Raw genomic sequence first — 19941 nt, forward strand, 5'->3', positions numbered from 1 at the left:
AGTTATTCAGTGAGCATTCATCAGGTGCCAGGCCCTGTGTTGGGCATGAGGCATACAAATATGAACAAGACAGGTATAGTTAGTCCCTGACCTCATGGAGATTACATTTCTCTCCAGGAAAACACGATTAACACTTAGGTACAATTATGAATGAATGCAGGCATTATGAGATTGTACAATGGTGTCTCTTGACATATTCCAGAGTCACTTTCTCTGGTTGTTGCTACCCAGAGTGGACTGCAGGCCATGAGCATCAACATCTCCTAGGAACCTGTCAGAGATACAGACTCTCAGGCCCAGCCAGACCTAATGAAACACAATCTGCTATTCACCAAGCTTCCTGGGGACCCACAAGCACATGAGGGTTTGAGGGGCACTGGTCTAAAGTATGAGTGGGAATCAGCAGTCCATGGCAAGTGGTGGAGAGAATGGGGAAGGCCTGTCAGGCCCATAAGTGGGCTCTGGGTGGAGATGCCTGCCACCTGGAGACAGTGGAGACAGGCCAGTGTGGCTGGAGCAAGACCAGATGGGGCTGGTGGGATGAGCAGGGAGGCCCTCAGTCTGGGGCTTGCCATGAGTTGGAACCACTTTAGATCCTCTTGGAGCCTTCAGTGTCCTCACCTGCCAAGGGACAATTATCCTCCGCCCCATCCCCCATCCCCAGGGGCTGTTGGGAGGCTCAGATTCGTTAATGTGCTACAGGTGTTCACAGCTGTTGGCCTCTCACTGCTCTTCTTTGGAAGAAAAACGAAGAGCTGTGGTTTCCAGGATGCTCACTGAATTACCTTACCATGTCTGGAACTGGTGAGGTGGGACTCAAAAGTAATTCCTGGTGCTCATACAAATAGTTTATCAAATGCATACTAAGCACAGGTAGTCATTCTGCATATTGGTGGAGGTAGAGTGTTAGGAGAGGGGTTACAAATGGTGGAAGCTGTGAGGTTAGGGCTGCCCCTGGGGCCAGGACTACCTCCCCCATCCCCGGCTCACTGCCTGGCATCAGCCCCCTGCTTCCTATAGTGTTGTGTTGTCAGACACAGGAGGGGGGACACAGGGTGACCTGGAGAAGTGACTACCAACCTTTGCACTGTCTTCCTCCTAACAGTGAGGCCTGGAGAGAAAGGGTAGAACTTAAAACAAAGCAAAACAAAACACCACCAACAACGACAAAGCCAAAACAAAACAACAAGAGAAGAAAAACAAACAGAGAAACCAACCTCCCTTCAAAAGTAAAGGCCTTGAAGCTCATTTGCTATTATGAATCCGATTGAAGTATCTGGTTTCCATGGCTCTTACCCAGAGCAGGGCTCTTCCTGCGTTGCACCTGTGTAACTCTGCACCGGGCTTGAAAGATGGACAAGGTGAGCCAGAGAGCTCCTCTTTGTTCTCCACTTTCACACGCTATTATGCAGGCTCAGGCACTGAGCTGGATAATCAGCTTGATTTACAGCCTGAAACCACCCTACCTCCTGTGTATCTGGTCCTAACATTTATATACTACGGGCCTCAAAGGTGTTCACGGCTCACTTTCTGCCACCTGCCATGTTATCTGTCCTAGTAACAGGCATGGGCTTTTCCAAATTCTTGTTTACAATTCCTAATTCACAGAAAGGCATATCCAGGCCAAGAAAGTTTAGGTGGGTTTGAGGTAAAACAGCTGGAATCAGTCAGTGGCTCGACAGGACCAGAACTCAGAAGTGCTAGTACTTATTTCAGAGATCCATTCATCACCATCAGATGGTGATATTTAAGTAACAAAAAAATACTAAGACGGAAATCTCATTAGCAATTATTCCCACCACCGAGACGCTAGCACTGGGGAACGCTCTGGCTATGTACTACCAGCCCCCCACAGCACCCTAGCCTTTTTAAAAATTACACAGTATATGGGGCGCCTGTGTGGCTCAATCAGTTGAGCATCTGACTTCGGCTCAGGTCATGATTTCACAGTTCATGAGCTCGAGCCCTGCGTCAGGCTCTGTGCTGACAGCCCGGAGTCTGGAGCCTACTTGGGATTCTGTGTCTCCTATCTCTCTGCCCCTCCTCCCCTTCAAAAAAAAATAAATAAACATTTAAAAAAATTACATGGTATGTGAATTCCTCTAATTCAGAAATATACATAAGAACAGTATAAAGCCAATATCCCTCTGACACCCTCCTATCTGGACTCATTCACCACCCCAAAGGTAGCTTTATGAATTTGGCAGTATCTTTCTAAATTTAGAATTGCTTTGTCATACATATCTTTATTACTACACTATACCCATCAGCTGTTTCCACTGACATTTTGTTTCTGGGATCTATCATACTTTTATAGCTGATCCATTTTTTTGTAGCTGTATTGTATTCTATCACGTGTCACTAATTTATTCATTCCACTTTTGATGAATGTTGAAGCCCTTTCCAATTTCTTACTGTGACAAACACTGCAACAATGAGTGTCTTTGTACCTTTCTTTTGCTGTCCACGTGTAAATACTTCTTTAGGATAGAATCCTAGGTGTTGTTGGATGAAAAGTTACACACATTTGCAATTTTAACAACTACTAAAGTGCCTTCCAAAGAGCCTGTCCCATCTGATGCAACCAAATCAGTGTATGAGGGTACGTGACTGTCCATAATCTTGCAAAAATCCTTATTGTCAGACGTGTCCAAGTATACTTTTCAAAAGTTAAATACAACTCTCAAATGTTTCTACAAATATGGCATGCACATACGTCAAATTTTTTTTTACTTCATCAATTAATGAGAAAATTTGTAAGATAAAAAAGTTGATTCGAAGACCATTTGAAGAAATAGGTTTATACAATCCTTAAAATATATTAAAACAATATTGCTAGACTAGACATAAAGATGGTTAATGTCCAGGGTGCCTGGTTGGCTCAGTAGGTTAAGCATCGGACTCTTGATTTCTGTTCAGCCGACTCTTAATTTCTGCTCAGTTCATGATCTCATGGTTGCTGGGATCAAGCCTGATTAAGCCCCACATGAGCTCTGTCAGCACAGAGCCTGCTTGCAATTCTTTCCCTCTCTCTCTCTCTGCCCCTACCCTGCATTCGCATGCACACGTGCATGCTCTCTCTCTGCGTCTGTCTCAAATAAATAAAATTTTAAAAAATGGTTAATGTCCTACAGGGCAATAAATTATAACCTGTGAAGTTATCTTTTCTCTGGGGCGAAAATTATCTGCATCTCTACCAAGCACAAATCTACAAGTTAATATATAACTTTATAGAGTCTTAGCCTTTCATTAATAGTAAATAGCAACATCAAACAATGGTGCATTCTGCTAGAAAATTAAGTAATCCTTGGGCTTTGAAACAATGCCCAATAACTATGAAAGGACATAGACTGAGAGGGTGACTATTCTCTTGGCCTTCTTTCTAGATATTGGATAAGTTTCTTAACAGATTTTTAGAAATCTGTATCAATGCAATGTATTAAAAAATGGTAGTTCATTGTGTTTCAATCTTAAGTTCTGTAATTACTAGTGGCTTTGGGGCAGTCATTACTTTTTAGTTAGCCCTGGTTTTCTCTCCTTCCAGGTCTCTTGAAACAAATATCACTGATAGGAAAACACTTTCTTCTCTTTAGTGACCAGGAATGCTCGCCACAGACTGAGGGGCAACTTTACAAAGTTAGGTCTCCCTAGCAACAGGGGCCCAAAGACCTGATTGTTCCTAGGCAAGATTTTACAGAATGCTTAAAAGCACCTTAATTCTGGCCTTTAAAGTACTAGGGATGGCTGTTCAGCCCAGTGGCAGTAAGAGAAAAAGGGTGTGTGTCCTGGGAGGGTGACCGTAGGGGGCAGGTGGGGGGGGGGAGAATTGGGGGGCTCAGTGGGGCTTTGTTGAGGGAGGTCAAACTCAGCCCTGCTCCACTCCTTCAGCCTCTGCCCTCAGGCCCCTGGGTGCACAGAGCAGACTCCCTGGGGTCAGCCTATCAATCACACCACACTTACTGATTGCCACCACAGTGCCAGGAGGCCATGCCAAATTGTGGAAAACCCCTTCTCCTCCCAGTTTGCACAGCAAACGGGGACTATGACCAGCACGGGGGACCGGGCGGGGGTGGGGGGTGGTTTAAGATAAACCTAGATGGTGAACCATGAAGATAGGATACCTACAAGTCACTGGAGCAGTCTGAATAAAACCTGGTAGTGGTGACGGGGTGATGGGGGTGGGAAGGAGGACACGTCTGGGTCTGGAGTCAGTCAAGTGACCAGCAACCCGCCCTCAACCTCTAAAGTTTTTGTGCACTAGCTGGCCTTTCGATACTTTCTAGAACTCTGCAAAGTGTGAAGAGCCAACCCGGTCTCTCCCACCCCTGCCTAGAGCGATGTGAAGTCACTTGAGACACTTCAGGACCCAATTTCCAATTCTTAAACTATCGCTTGAAATTATCTACCAATGAGGAACAGCCTAAGAAATCAAGGCTGCTATAGATCCCAGTTTTCAATGTGGGCAGTTAACCCACTTAGACTTCCGAAATCCCAGTCTCACAAAGGGCTACCAGGCTCCGGGGGAGGCTCTTTCAGAGGAGACGCCTTTCCCACCACCGGTTTGTCCCACTTCTTAAAAAGATTTGGGGTCTTCTTTTCCTTTTGGGGGCGACCGCTTGGCTGGCTGGCCGGACGAGATCTTAAGAGACGCCCCTTCTCAGTCTGTCCATCCCGGCGCGTCCTGGTCTACAGCAGGCGTCTGGGCTGCTGCAGCACGACTGGAATGCGCGGGGGGACGCGGGGCGGGGAGCGGACGCGGGGGGGGGGGGGGGAGACGCTGGGCACGGGGAGGGGACGCCGGGCGCGGAGAGAACGCGGGGCAGGCGGGTCTCTGCCCTAGACCTCGGCTCCCGGCCCTGCCTGGGGTGGGTGGGCGACGGCTCAGGGACTAGGGCGAAGCCAACAGTCCCGACGCCCGGCGCGACCGGACCTCTGGCACCGCAGCCTCGCCCGCGCTCCGCCCAGCCCTCGTCCCGGCCCCGGCACACGTGCAGTTTCCTTCCCGGTCGCCGGCCGGGTGGGGCGCGCAGCCCCCCACCCACGAGTTCCCCAGGACCGAGAAACGGAAGAGAAGAAAGTCTGCACCGCGAGCCCCGGGAGTGCAGGCCCGCCCCCGCCCTCCCTTCCCAGCTTCTCGTCCAGTCACCGGTCGGCGGCTCAGGGGCCGGGAGGGGAAGGAAGCGGCGGGGGCGGTCCGGGTCCGGGCCCGGGCGGAGGGCGCGGGGGAGGGGCCCGGCGCTCGGGTTTCGGCCGGGCTCCCGGCCGCCAGGGTGTCGGCGGCCCCAGCAGCACGGGCTTCGCGTGGGCGGCGCGGTGCGCGGCGGGCCAGGCCACCCCCTCCGCTCGCGGCCCGCGGCCCGCGGCGCGTCCGCTCACCCGGAGGCGGGAGGAAGGCGGCGGCGGCCTCGACGTCGACGACCGCGCCGCCCGCGATGGGAAGTGCCTTATAAAGCCGCAACTCGGCCGGGCCCGACCGACTCGCCGCCGCGCTTCCCCTGGAGTGCGCGCAGAGGCCGGGGGCTGACCCCAGACAGACCGGGGTTACGACGGACTCCGGCCCTTGACAGCCGCCAGACGGACCGCGGCTCCGGACAGACCTCGGACGGCCGGCGGACTCCGGCCCCATCCCGGGTCCGAGCGGACCACAGGCAGACCCCGGCCCGATCCCAGCTCCGGACAGACATCGGACGGACCCTGGCCCCGGATAGACCTCAATCCCGGGCAGACCGCAGGCACACGGCGGCCCGATCCCGGCTCCGGAGACCTCGGACTGACCCCGGCCCGGCAGGCGGGTGGGCGGGCGGGGGCCGAAGGCGCCCCCGGAGGCGGGGGCATGAGCGGCCCGCGGCATGGCCTCGGCGGTGTTTGAGGGCACCTCGCTCGTGAACATGTTCGTGCGCGGCTGCTGGGTGAACGGCATCCGCAGGCTCATCGTCAGCCGGCGCGGCGACGAGGAGGAGTTCTTCGAGATCCGCACCGAGTGGTCGGACCGCAGCGTGCTCTACCTGCACCGCAGCTTCGCAGACCTGGGCCGCCTCTGGCAGCGCCTCCGCGACGCCTTCCCCGAGGACCGGCCCGAGCTAGCGCGCGCGCCGCTGCGACAAGGTTCGGGGGCCGCGGGCACCGGGGTGGGGCCGGGGGGGCGCCTCGGATGGGATCTTAGCCGGAGATGTGGTTGCATGGTCGTCTTACAGCGCAATGAAGGGAGGAGGGGAAGTTACTTAAACCGAGATTGCGGCTTTCCCCTCCATCCCTGGCACGGGACGGGACGCTCAGATCCTCCGCTCCCAAATGAAGGGCGCCCGAGGCGGCAGTGGTCGGAGGACAAGGAGTCAGCCCGTGGAGCCCTGGGGCCTCCGGGCCGAGATTGGCAAGACAGGCGCCCTGACTGTCCCCAGGGACGAGTCCCTGACCAGTACCAGTGCAGCGGCCAGTGTTGGGGTGAACCCAGCCCCTGCTCCGGACTGGCGGCCTCCCCACCTCCCAACCCCCGGGAGGGCGGGCTGCGACCCCCGCCTCGCCCGGAAGGGGACAGGAGAGAGTCGGTGAAACATTTGGGAAGAGTTAACCACAGTGTCCGGCTGGGGTCGCGTCGGCTCTGGCAGCCGCCCCTCCGAGGGCTCCGCTGGAAGGGGCTGTGTCTCCGGTCTCCTCCGGTGACGGAGGAGCCTGGGTGCGAGGTGCCACGCAGCCTTCTGTCACTCCTCCGGAGGGGCCTCCCTTCTGGCGACTACTAGGGAGAGCCCGGTCCCCACCCCAGGGGTGGGTCCAACATTTGGGTTTGATTAACCGCGGCAGCCTCCTCCCTGGCCTTGTGACTGCCCTGCCCCTTGGAGATTTGAGTTCTCAGAGAACTGCCGCGGCTTCCTTCTGCCAGGCTGACGCCCTTCCAGGGGCTGCACTTGGGAGGCAGCAGGAGAGGCGGCCGGCCGCCAGAGGGAAGGAAGCGCCTGAGCGAGGCGAGCCTAGAAGTAGGAGGGGCTGGGAGAGAGGGGGCCAGGGAAGGCTGTAGGGCTCTGAGCAACCTTCCTCCACCACGGCTTGTGACCACCTGCAGCGCTGAGAATGGTCACACGTCACCCAGAGGCCGTCCTGTCCACAGTCTTCTAAACATACCTGGGGGCTCCTTTGGGGGCACTTTACTGAAGCAGAGGGTGACCGGGACGAGTCTCCTTAGCTGCTGGTCTGCCTGAGGTCTTATGATAACCTCTACTTCCCCAGGTCGATCCCCCTGCCCCCCGCCCCAGTGTGTGAATTATATGGATAATTAGCTCAGTTCTCATGACACATCCTTTGGAAAGGCTCCCAAAGCCAGCAAGTTTGAAGGCCCTGAGCCAGAGGGCCTGCCTTTCAGGCTTCTCTTTGCCCCCCAGATTCTCACATTGATTTCGGATATGGAGATAGCTTTGTATTGTTTCAGCATGGCAGAGTTTTCCTTGGATTTGCTATTTGGGTGTGGATGTTGTTGTATTTTCTGATTTACCAAATGAATGCCTGAATCAGGAAAGCTTAGATGCAGGAACAGCAGTTTATTGTTGACTTACGTCCTTGCGGGAACAAGGCTGACCATGAGAGCCCCAGAGAGCTGGCCCTCCCCTCTGTGCTCCCCCCCACACACACCCCCTCCACCCCTGCTCTAGGTCTCACTCTGGTCAGGTGACACAGCTCAGGTGTGTGACCCCAAGCAGGTAGATTGGCTGGAATTGTCCCCCCACCCCCACCCCACCCCGTAGCATAGTACTTTTCCTATTCTTGTCTTTTTCTTTTCCTTTTTTTTTTTTTTGGTGAGAATTACAATGCATAGTATAGTGTCCAGCAATAGTTAGTCCTTCCTATACTCTAGTTGTTACTGTTACCCTCAGCGTCAGCACTTCTGGCAAGGGTTGTAGCCAGCTGGGAGGCCCCAGGATATGGTAGTGAAAACACCTTGCCTGGAGCAGAGGCGGGGGTGAGTGTGAGGCACCAGACTTACTTTGCACACGCAGCCAGGCTCTGTCCTCTCTGTGCTCACGCTCTGGATCCGTTCTGGGTTCGTGATGCGGAGACACGTAGCATGCGTCTGAAGATGGAGCATCTACAAGTGAGAAAGGTTTAGGAAGAAAGTGATTATCAGGGAGAAAAGAAGATCCAGAGGGACAGGATGGCTGCTCAGGTATCTGAGGGGGACTAGAACTGGGTGTTAGCCAGGCTGCTGGTAGAGGTAGGGGCGGTGGAGGTGATCAGGACGGGGACCAGTGGTTGGCTTTGTACTGGAACTGTTGGCACTACCTCCTGGGCTAGAGTCCTGTCCAGTGGAGACCTCCTGCCAGGGCTGGGCTGGCACCCCCTGGAGGGGAGGAGATGGGGCACTCGGACCAGAGGAAGGCGTGACCTTAATTCTTTGTTCCGGTCCTAGATTCTCTGCCTGGGGGCAAGCTGGTACTGACCCCTACTGCACTACCTGAGTTTTGGGGCGCAATCCCAGGGGAACCCCTTTTCCTTTCTTAGATCCTTTTAAGTCCAGGGAAATTGTTCACGGAGTAAAACACATAACAGTAATGTAAGAGAAGATTCTACCTTATTTCTATGCAGGTTTATTATTTGCATAAAAACATTGTCTGGATATACAAACTGTAAATACAAAAGGTAACCAGGTGCATGTATTCTATTGGAAATGCCAGGTTTTCTCAGTATAATTCCCCATCAGATTCCCTCGCTTGAAATTTATTGAAATAGTTCTGGGCTGGGCTAGATCTGGGCTCTCTACTTTTATTAAAAAGCTTTGTGAGGAAATCTGGGTTTCAGAGCTCACGCTGGCAGCCGGCTGGTAGCTCTTATAAATGTCTGACTGAACACCCTCATGGGGTGTGAAAGCCTTGGCCCCTACTTGCATTTTTGAATCTGCATGCAATTAAAGGGATGTTGAGCCCTTTTTCTTAGTCCCCCAAGTACTGCAGTGGAGGAAAATGTTTATGTGGAGAGAGTGTGCTTTTTTCTCCCTTGTGCACATGCACTGTGGTGTTAAGCTCGGCAACCGTCCGTGGGCCTTGAATATTTCACAGAGACACATGCGCAGAGATACTTAAAGCCCTGCATGGGTAGAGGCACAGTGCTTACTAATTTACCTTCCTGGCCTCCTCTCTGGGCAGGGCTGACCACCCCGTCCTTTCTTGGGCCCCAGCCTGAGAAGATGGAGACAGCTGCTTCCTGTGGATATTATCTCTGGGTGACCAAGGGGTTCCTTTTGCCTTTTCTACACCTTCTACCCAGTGGGGCTGGGTCTTTAAGTTGAATTCCCTCTGCATAATACTTGTGTGGTTCAGAGTTTCCTGACTGTGGCCAAGGTTTCCTGCCTATTACATCCCTTACATCTGGGAAGGTTTAACATGTTAAAGCATCAGCTTGTAGAATCTCTGATTGACCATTTGGGGCTCTTGGACTATTCTGATTTTTGTTTTTTTAATAGCACCAATATCAGGCTTTGTGAAGTCATCTGGTCACCACTGCAGCAAGAAATTCTATTTCCAAAATAGTCAGGTGATCTTTGATTCCTGACTACTGTGAAGTCAACATTTTGATTTCACATTCATCCATTCAGTGAGTATCCGCTGAGTACCTACCATGTGCCAGGAATTAGTCTAGGTGGTGGGGACACAGCAGTGATCAAAAGAGACAAAAAAAAAAAAAAAAATTCCCTGCCTTCATGACTCTCATTCTCTTGTTGGGATAAATCTAATAATAAACAAGAAAGACAAATAAATAATATGTTAGATAGTAATAAGTATTCAGAAGAAAAAAGCAAGGAAAGGGCCTATGACCTCTAAGGGGAAGAGTTAACTTTCAGATAAGGTTCTCCAGAAAATCTCAAAGGAAATGAACTTTGAGTCGAGACCTGAAGGAAGGGAGGGAACAAGCCATTTTGTCAATACCTGGGGAAGAAAGCATTCCAGACAGAGGTGAGAAGTGCAAAGGCCCTGAGGCCAGCATGTGCCTGATGGCTTCAAGAAGTGAAGAGGCAGCCCTCATGGCTGGAGTGGAGAGTAGGATATGGAGAGTAGGTGACCAGAGAGGAGGGAATGGGCAGATCTGGGAATACTCTGGCCGCTGAGAAAGACTGGAGGTGGGCAAGGGAGAGTCAAGGAGATGGGAGACAGGTGCTAGGGCATCCTGCCAGGTGCAGCAGAGCAGGTGTAAGAAGTGGTCAAACACTGATGTGTGTGGAAGGGAGAGAGATGAGATTTACTGAGAGACCAGAGGTGGGGGGTACGGGAGGGTCAGGGCCACACCACAGCGTTCAGTGTGAGAAGTAGAATAGCCATTTCCTGGAATGGGGGAGCCTGCAGGAGGGCTGGTGTTGGGGCCCAGCTTGAGTGTGGTATTTGAGCATTTTCTCTAAATAAAGCCCATCATTGAGGGCCTGGCTGTGCTGCTAGCATACAGGCCCGTATTCACTTGTATCACCAAGGACGTTAATCTACCTGCATATCGCAGACGGTCTATTCTTCAGTTTGAGATCTGAGGAATGGAGTTAAGGCATCCAGGACAGCAGCAGAAAGGGCTGGCCATGGATCCACTTGCCCAGCTCGCACAAGCCTGACTGTGCCCCCAGGCCCTAAGCCTGCATGCTTATTCTCATGTGGACTGCGGGGGCAAAGGTCTGTGCTACCCTGAAACTAAAGGGGAGATCACCACCTGATGCAGGGGCAAAGCCACTGACTTTACTTTCTTAGTGAAAGTGGCTGAAAAAAGGTTAGAGGCCACAGAGGTCCCAGGCAGCAGACCAGAGACAGAAAGCCCACCTCTGCCTAGCCCAGTGGACCCTTGCAGCGTGGTTCTCAGTGGTGTGGGTCTGACACAGCTCCCCAGGCCCCATGCATGGCTTCACTTTAGGGCATCCTGCCCCTTCTGACTGGGGCAACTTCACTTCTCACAGGGATTTGGGGTGTTTTTGATTCACAGATGTATTTTTGAATCTCTTCTATGTATAGGGCGCCGGGGCTGGTGTGCTTTTCCCAGGCCCCCGGGGTATGCTGTGCCGCCCTAGCCCAGCACCAGGACCTCCGCCTCCTTGTAACTTGTTCTCTCCTCTCTGCCTTCTGTTTTCTCTTTCTTCCCCAAATGTGCACCCTGCTGCCACCCAGCCTCTGCTGTGATTTCCTTTTCCAGTGCTCCAGGGCCCTCTCCTTTCTCTTTAAGTGGCCACATGGCTGAATTTGGTTCTTGGTCCTGTGATCTTATCCCATCAGATCTCAGACTGTGCTGTGGGCCCCCGGTGACCTGACCTAACCTCTCAGCTGGAGAAGGAGCCAGCCAGAAACTTACACAGGTGGTTAGGTAGCTTGCTTCTAGGTCACGGTGACTTTCCGCCCAATTTCCAGGGAGAAATTTGGCCTGCTTCTTGAGCAGACAGCATTGTGAACCTACTGGTGGCATCTTGGCTGCCCTTGAACCAGCCCCCTGGAGACACAGGTCCCCTTCCCTTTTAAAACAAGTCTGGGCCTCCTGTGTCTCTGCTGTCTGTTTTTACAGACACTTTTCCAAACGGTGAAAGATGTTTCTGTGTTGTGAAGAGTCAAGTAAAAGGAAGATTCAAAGTGCTAGTGGATGGTGACAGTGCCACGCAAAGTTACTGAAATAATGGGCATTTGATTGGGGTGCCTGGGTGGCTCAGTTGGTTAAGCGTCTGACTTCAGCTTGGGTCATGATCTCACAGCTCATGAATTCGAGCCCCATGTTGGGCTCTATATTGACAGCTCAGAGCCTGGAGCCTGCTTTGGATTCTGTGGTCTCCCTCTCTCTCTGCCCCTCCCCCACTCACACTCTGTCTCTGTCTCGCTCTCTCTCAAAATAAGTATTTAAAAAATAAAAAAAAAAAATAATTTGATCAGTTTGCCACTTCTCAGTGAAGCTCCGTGTGGAGGGGGGTGGGATTCGGGAGAGTGAGGACAGGCTAGGAGTATGAACCCAATATGCATTTTACCCTCATGGCCTCCCCGACAGACGTTGGCCATGGCCCACTCTTTGTGTGTCCTTGGGAGGGAGTGGGAGAGACAGTAAACTGAAGTGAGTCCTCATCAGTAGTTGGTTGCTGGTCCACTGAATCCATGGAAATAGCTTTTTATTGGTGTTTGTGTTCACGTTTACTTTTTTGGGTGACAGTAGGCATCCACTGGACACTTTTGGTCGTCATCACTGAAACATGGACCCCGTGTCCTGGAACGGGTCTGGGAAGCTCCCCGGGGCCGCTTCATCTGCATCCTCTCTTTGATTGATGGGTGGGGCAGGGACGACGTGGGGGCGAAGGTGTCCATGCCCCATCCTTTCCTGGCCAGGCTGCAGCCTCCCTTAAATGGTGAGAGCACAGATGTGTCACGCCCGGCACAGACCCATGTGCGGGGATGATCGTATTCTCCAGACAGACTCCTCCAGTCCACCCTCCTCACCCCACCCCCTAAATTGAGTCATGACTGTGGACAGAGCCACTTAGCTCTTTGGCTGATTTACACTGGCAAGTTTTCATATTTGTCTTAAGAACAAAACATCTTAATCACCCTTTGCAGGTACGTAACTTAGAATCAGCAGGAAAAATATGATGCACGGCAATTCGACAGAGGGTAGAGAGGGAGGAGGGAAGGAATAACATGTGATTAAAGCTTTTACCTAGAGAATCTGAATCCCACCAGAAGCCCCTCCTGTGTCCTTCAGGAGAAAATCCCCAAGGCCCTGCAAGATTGAGGACCCACCTGGGGACAGAGGGTCCAGGTGGGAGAGGTCAGGGTCATAGTGACTCACCTATGGATACAGCAGTGTCACCGTGGAAGAGGATCAGGCTGAGTGGTTGAAGGCATTGGCTTTGGAACCAGATGGGTGAAGATTCAGACTCTGGCTCTGTCACCTGCTACTTGCTGGGTGACTTCAGGCAAGCTGCTTGGTTCCTCAAGCCCCACTGCCTGACTGATGAAAGAGCAGTAATGATATCCACAGGCAGGCTGCTGGAGTACAGAAGCAGTGACAGCCACAAAGTACCCAGCACCTTGGTGGACACTGGAGAGCTGCTTTGGACTCAGGACCATGTGTCCCTGAAGCTTCTGCCCTTTGCTCTCGAACACACAGCCTTCCCTCACTGAGAGTCAACCAGATGGGCAAGTGCGAGTATCATTGCCCGGTCTGCTGCCCCTGACAGCGTCCTCTCCAGGTGTGGCTCTTCGTCCTCATGTCCCTAGGAGGCAGGGATGGTGATAGCCCCTGCCTAGGCTAAAGAGAGCCCACAAAGGGGGTCACCGAAATTACCTCAGTGGGATGCTTACAGACCAGGTCTGTGGCTTTGCTTATCCAGAAACTAGAATTTGGTGTTTGACATGGGTCATGCTTGGGGACTGTGCTCCAGGGGGCGGTTTTACAGGGGGCAGATTAGGGTGGACTCCTAGGGCAGGTATATGTATTAACCGTAAGAAATAGAACTGCCAAGTGGGTAGAGTTGGGACCAGAGCCTGCATAGGAGGCCACGGCTCCCCATTGCCTGCCACAGGGCAAACCCTTAATGCAGTTTGTAAGGGCCTACTTGTCTCAGTCCTCACCTTCCAGCCTCCTTAGGGCCTCTACACTTCCTGACCCTGTTCCGTGTTCCTGTCCTCCCTCCCTGCCTCCTGTATCTGCTCACCCTTCAGGCTTCCTTGCCTAGAGAGGGTGGTCTCCCTGCTGGGAGTCTTCCCAGCCCCCCATGTGACACCCTACTCTTTGTGTCCAGTGTTTGCCACAGCTCCGTTCTCCTGGCTCTCAGGAAAACTCTGGGGATCTAGGGGTGCCACGGCACCCCCACCTGACAGGGTGCCTGGCCAGTCAGTACTTCAGCATGTGTGGGTAAATACATGCTTCCTGTTTTGTGAGTGTGGCATGGGATGGGGTGCCCTGAATACCTTTGTTGGTTGAAGACAGACTGGCCGAGTGAGTGGATCTTAAACTCATGAAGTGTGAAGTTCAGGAAGGGAACTGTGCTTTTATTGGGGGAGAATAATGAAGAGGCCCAGGGAAGGAGGGATTGGGAAAGGGCACAGTAGAGACCAGTACGTTTAAGTCAAGCACTCACTCTCTTGTGCTGGTAAAAGGATGTGTCACTCAAGGGAGCACCTCCCAGGTGCAAGAAGAAGCAAAGGAAGGAGGGTCTTCTTCTCTCAGCCCCTTCTTCGATCCTCAGGGAGGTGCTATTTCTTCTCTGCCTCTCTGTGTCCTCCTCCTCCTTTCTGTCCCCTGCTTTTCATTCTTGGAAAGATGCAGGAAAGAAATTAATGCCCATCAGGATTCCCACTCTTACAGCAGGTGTGAGCATCACTGAACTAGAGCAGCCTATAAGAGGGAGGGTAGGTACCACCGTCAGCTGGGAGCGAGGGACAGACAGGGTTTCTGTCCTTCCAGAAATGCTGTGCAATACCCCACACATGGGAACAAGGAGACCTGCATAGAGTAACCACGGGCTCCCAGGGAATTAGAACTTCCACTGAGATGCTTAAGTATGCACAGAATAACCAGCTGGGTCACGCTGTCAAGCAAATCATTATTTACTTGCCACTTCTTGAATGTTGAGTACCTACCTAGAAAACAGGCACTTAGGAAATGAGCACTGAAAATTTCCCTTAGAAGATTTATAATATTTTGCTTCTAAAACTCATACGCAACCTTTAAAGAATACCTACTCCTATGCTCCCAGGATGACTCTGCATTCCTCACCTCACCCGAGCAATCTGCCTTGCTGTACAGTGTGTTCATGGACACATTTTTTTAAATGGAAAAGGACCTCTTTAAATGTAATTTATCATTTGAGTCAGTTTGAAAGGTCACTTTACAGAAAATTTCCGTAGGGCTGTATTCTGAGAATCTCCTCTAAGAGACTTGTGTTCTTAGGGTAATGAGCACTTCTTAATGTGCTTTGAAAAGGACGTTCTTCCTTCCCAATTGACCCAAGAGGCACCTTGTCTTTATTTCTGGAATGATGGAAGACGGCACTCAGGTTAGATTCCGACCTCTGAAGCCCAGCCCCCCGGGGAAGCCTGGCTCAGTTATCAGAGGAGTTCATCCCAAAGCCTCCACTTACTGAAACAGTGGGACTTTGGACCCACGTTTCTGAGGTTAGGAAACTGGTTTGTTTACATTAGCTCTTACTGATAAGTCTTTGTGCTGACCCTGAAATGTTCAGTTTGGGTTCCAAGAATAAGTCAGGTGTTTATGATTGCATGAAGAGGTTAATCCTGAAAGGTGACAGAATCACATTTTCTGTTCTCAATTTTCAGTGCCAAACTAGTTTAGAAATAAAGGGCACCCTGGCTGCTCTAGGCTGATTTTTGGCCACCAAATTTATGTTAAATTGGCGCACTGTAATTTACATATAATCATATTATCAGTCTTTCGGATTCAAATCTCTATTTTAGGATAATCTGGTTAAAATCTCCACGTCACAAACTGTGTAGATTGTAATTTTACAAATTGAGGTTATATTAAGTGATTATGCTTTATCAGAAATTAGAAAAATTGCCAGGGGCCGTGAAGTTTTCTGAGTCAACTTCCTAACAACTAAAAATGCAGGTGGACGATTATCTTTCTATCCTCACTGGATTAAATCCCGTGGGTTCCACAGAGTGCTGGCCCCCTCTGCTGGCCAGTTCTGGAATGACATTCTCAGTACCAATAGATAATAAAGTTTTTCCATCCGGCTGTGCAAAATCACAGCCGTTGGCCCGCCTGCAGTTTTTGTTATCACCATCTCAGTACAACGGAGCCAAACAATATCTCCACAGAATTATCATTTCATCCACAATATTTGGAATAAAAACCTAAAAGTATTTACATTGTTGTATTTAAACATATTTTTGAAATAAGTTTTAAAATTGTTATTCACTGTAAACAGTTGCTATCTGGAGAAGCTTTAGCAGCCATTAAAAACCAAAGCTGTTGCGTCACAAAGGAAAAACACAACCGTTAGGGTAGAAAACAACCCCAATGCATAGAATTAGTCTGTTTGGGATGGGCTCAGTTCTTGGCCACCTGCCACAGAAAAGTAACGCAATGACCCACATGTGGGTTCTCTTCACTACTTCACTCATCAGCGCTCGTAGCATTTTGAGAGTTTATAATAATTTTGAGTGTCGCCAGCAGGTGTCTGAGGTTTCCACCAGTTATGAAACAAACCTGAAAGGAAACCAGTGAGTATGAAACAATTAGAAATTTTAAATTTTTTAAAATTAATTTATTTATTTTGAGAGAGAGAGGGAGAGAGAGAATCCCAAGCAGGCTCTGCACTGTCAGTGTGGAACCTGTTGTGGGGCTCAAACTCACGAAACCATGAGATCATGACCCAAGCTGAAACCTGGAGTCATATGCTTAACCGAATGGGCCACCCAGGTACCCCAACAATTAGAAATTTTAAAATAAATACTTATTTCATTTTTGCACTGTGGCCGTTTGGGGTGTGTCTTCTTAAAAATATTTTCCTAAAGCATTTCAGGTACCCATTGTTCAATGGGAGGCACTTTTAAAGCAGTCCAGAAGGGTGATGTCCAGGGCCCAGGACAGGAGGAAAATGCAGATGTCTGGCCAGGCAGCCAGGGGCTGCTTGGAGAGTGGTGACTCCTTCATGCCTGCGTTTGGGGTGTTGGGAGACTTGCTGTGCTCTTAGCTCTGGTGGTGGCTGTTAGACGGCTTTCACCACATTCTGCTAGATCCATCATTTCATAAATTTCTGCCTTTTATTAGCTGAGGCCCCTGCTGGGGAAGAGGCCAGTGCTAGTTGTCACCCCGTGGATACATTTCTTCAGAGAGAGGGGGACGGCACCTTGAGGAAGCTGATCCAGATTGCCAGCGTGATTGTCTCTGGGAAGCCCTGAGAGAGAAGCAAATGATAAAATGTGCCCCCAGCAAAAGGCCCAGAGTTTAAAAAGTAATCATCTGTCCTTTCTGTTCTTGCAGTGAGGGATTCCAGCATCTTCCTTTCCCTGGTTAAATTTCCTCAGCCTCCTTTTGTTTGGAAACATGTTTACATTTCCAAGGAGGACCATCTGGCCGCCATTCGGAAACATAAAGACGGGTCAAAGGAAGCAGTGTGGTTCCACACACTTTCACAAATAAAATCGAGCCAGACTGGCCGGTGACTCACACGGTATGCCCCTTTGCTCTCAGGCAGCTCTCCTGTGAGGCCTGTGACCTAGAGCCGGCTGGCAGGAGGTTCTAGCTGGGGTCTGGCTGAGTGTGGTGCTGAGAAGCAGGAATTAGGGTCACTGCCCCGTGGGCAAGACAGAGCACACGCTTGGAAGATAACACATGCTTGACTTGTGTTCGCTAATACTAGACTTCTGTGCTCTCTTATGCAACTTTACTCAGTCAGCAAACGGCTAACAAACATGGATCCCCTGCTTGTGTCAGGCCCTGTGCTCAGTGATGATAAAGGTGAGATGAGCCACAGGCACGTCCTACCCTCAGTTTTGCACAGTGGGCTTGGGGAGACCCAGAGGTCGAGGAGCAGTCACAGTGCCAAGTAGCAAATACTGTGGTGGGGGAAGGTCAAGGGGTTTGGGTAGCATGGACCTTCTCGATGGTCATGAGAGTATGGGGATGGCAGGGCACAGAGCTGGGCAGGTGGGGTGGGGTTGGTCATGGAGGGTCTGTGCATTGAGCTCAGATACCCATACTTTTTCCAGTATCTTCATCAGGTTCTTCATCAGATACTTCCAGAGGCCTCTTCTGGTATTTCCTGCCTTTCTCCACTTCATTCTGGAAAATGGAATACTCTACCAGGAAGAGAGCATTGCCAGATAAAATACAGAACCGCCAGTTAACTTTGAATTTCAGATAAACAGCCAATAATTTTTCAGTAGAAGTCTATCCATACTATTGTATTATTCACTGCTTATCTGAAATTCCTATTTAACTAGTGTCCCATGTTTTATTTGCTAAACCCGACCATGCTTAAAAAAATCAGTATAGAAAAGAATGTATTTATCTGACTAAATCTTACCCTTTGAGGTCATAGACCCAACCAGGAGCTGAACATTAATGAAATCAAAGATGTAACCAAAACTATGTCATTAAGGCAAAAATGCAAGAATTATAAACCTCTGTGCTAACTTAAGGTTGTTAAATTATGATTTATATTCTATAAAATGGGTTTGAGTATGTTGCATGCATTGATTATATGAGAGGCTAATCTTCCTACAAATGTACGTACAGAATATTAAAATACAGCTACTGTGTCATAAACTTGATTGATTTAAAACTTATGTTCCAGAGGTAATCAAAGTTGTAATTTAGTAATAGTTTTGATCATCTTAGGATACAGATGCATTCAGTGGAGATGATTTATTTAATTGTCCTCTCTTTAAAAACAGTTTTGCAGTGGGTTTTGCATTGGCCCTCTTTTCCTGTGTAAACTCCCATGTGGTAAGCAGAAGAAGAAAGCATTTTGGTACCAAGGGTGGTGGCACAGTGTGTGTGTGTGTGTGTGTGTGTGTGTGTGTGTGTGTGTGTGTTTCTAAGCAGGGAATTTAGGGCCTAGGGGAGAAGCATCCTGAGAATCTGGCACTATTTTCTTTCTTTTCCCTGCTTCCCACAATATGAAGGGTGGTGTGGTAGGGCCTGGTAACCCAAGGAGAAGGGGAGAAGGCCCGGTCCCTTTCTCTAGTGACTGCTGGGATGTCATACTGGGGTGTGTGTTCGAGTGGACAGAGGCTGTAGGTTTCTCAGCAGGCAAGTCACAGCCCACCCACCTCTGGGACTCCTCCCTGAACAGCTACAGGCTGGCCACCTGGGCCTGCATGGCTGAGGAGGTAGGCAGGGCCAGACGGCCCCTCTGATACCCAAGGTGGCCTGTACTTTAGGAAGTTGAGAGAACAATTCTCAGCCTTGACTACAAGTTGTCCCTGACTCATGCTGATGGGAGGGATCCCCCTGCTACCACCCAGGCTTTTAGAAATGTCCTCACTCATGTTTGGGGGTGTCCCTGGCTCCAAGAAATGTATGTTCTGGTTGTCTTATTTTAATCATATAGTTCAGGCAATTAATTTTATCATGATGTAGTCTTAGTCAATGACTTGCCTGAAAAACAAACAACCCTTTTGGGGCACCTGGGTGGCTCAGTTGGCTCAGTTGGTTAAGCGCTTGACTCTTGGGTTTCGGCTCAGGTCATGATCTCGTGGTTCGTGAGTTCGAGCCCCACACGGCAAAGAGCCTGATTGGGATTCTCTCTCCCTCTCTCTCTGCCCCTCCCCCACTCACTCTTTCAAAATGAATAAACTTAAAAAATTAAAAAACAAAGCAAAACAAAAAAAAAAAGAACCTGTCTCCTGCAAAGCAAAACCAAACCAGAAATGAAAAACTTAGATTCAGCAAGTGACAACAGTTCTGGGGTTCTGGCGTCTGGTTTGGTCATGACTCAGGGACAGTCATGCTGGGTCACACGAAGTATGGAGAAGAGGCCAGTGCCCATGGGAATCTCCTATTCCTCTGTCTCTAGGACCCCGATGTGGAGAAACTGAAAGGGGAAGGTTTGTGTCCTTTACTGTTCCTGGGGAGAGGGAAACATACCCCGGACCTCCAGGCTGCCAGCTGTAGTATTTTACAAACAAAGGACTATACTTTCTAACAGCCCCTTGGGACTTCTGGTAAGTGTAACAAGGATAGATGTTCAGATTCCTGAAAAGTGCTGTGAGTCATACCCACTTTGGGTTTTTCTGGTTAAAGGTCTGATTTTTCCCCTTCCAAACCCAGCATTTAAATGACTTGCCTAAATATGGGCTCCATTTACATATGCCCTGCAGTGAGGTCAGCTGAGGCTGACAGGGCAAGCCCTTCCACTGTGTGGTTGGGGGTAGGCAGGTCCTGGGGAGCCTCCCCTGGCTGTGGCCACCACGCTGGCAGGCGCTGAGTGGTCCCCAGCCAAGCTGTGGCCTTCTCCAGGGTGTTTACAGGGCTGGCCCAGAC

General features: G+C 50.4%; 1 protein-coding gene across 1 annotated transcript in view; it reads left to right on the top strand.

Annotated features, from left to right (window-relative positions):
* The first annotated feature begins 5282 nt into the window (after positions 1-5282).
* PXDC1 (PX domain containing 1) overlaps positions 5283-19941 on the top strand; it is a 29431-nt gene continuing 14772 nt past the window's right edge. Inside the window, exon 1 of the mRNA XM_049655094.1 lies at positions 5283-6105. Within this exon, the coding sequence (XP_049511051.1) occupies positions 5850-6105 (256 nt within the window). The 5' untranslated portion in view covers positions 5283-5849. The remainder of the gene's footprint in view (positions 6106-19941) is intronic.

Source organism: Panthera uncia (genome assembly GCF_023721935.1).
Source record: "Panthera uncia isolate 11264 chromosome B2 unlocalized genomic scaffold, Puncia_PCG_1.0 HiC_scaffold_25, whole genome shotgun sequence".
In the NCBI taxonomy this organism is placed as follows: Eukaryota; Metazoa; Chordata; class Mammalia; order Carnivora; family Felidae; genus Panthera; species Panthera uncia.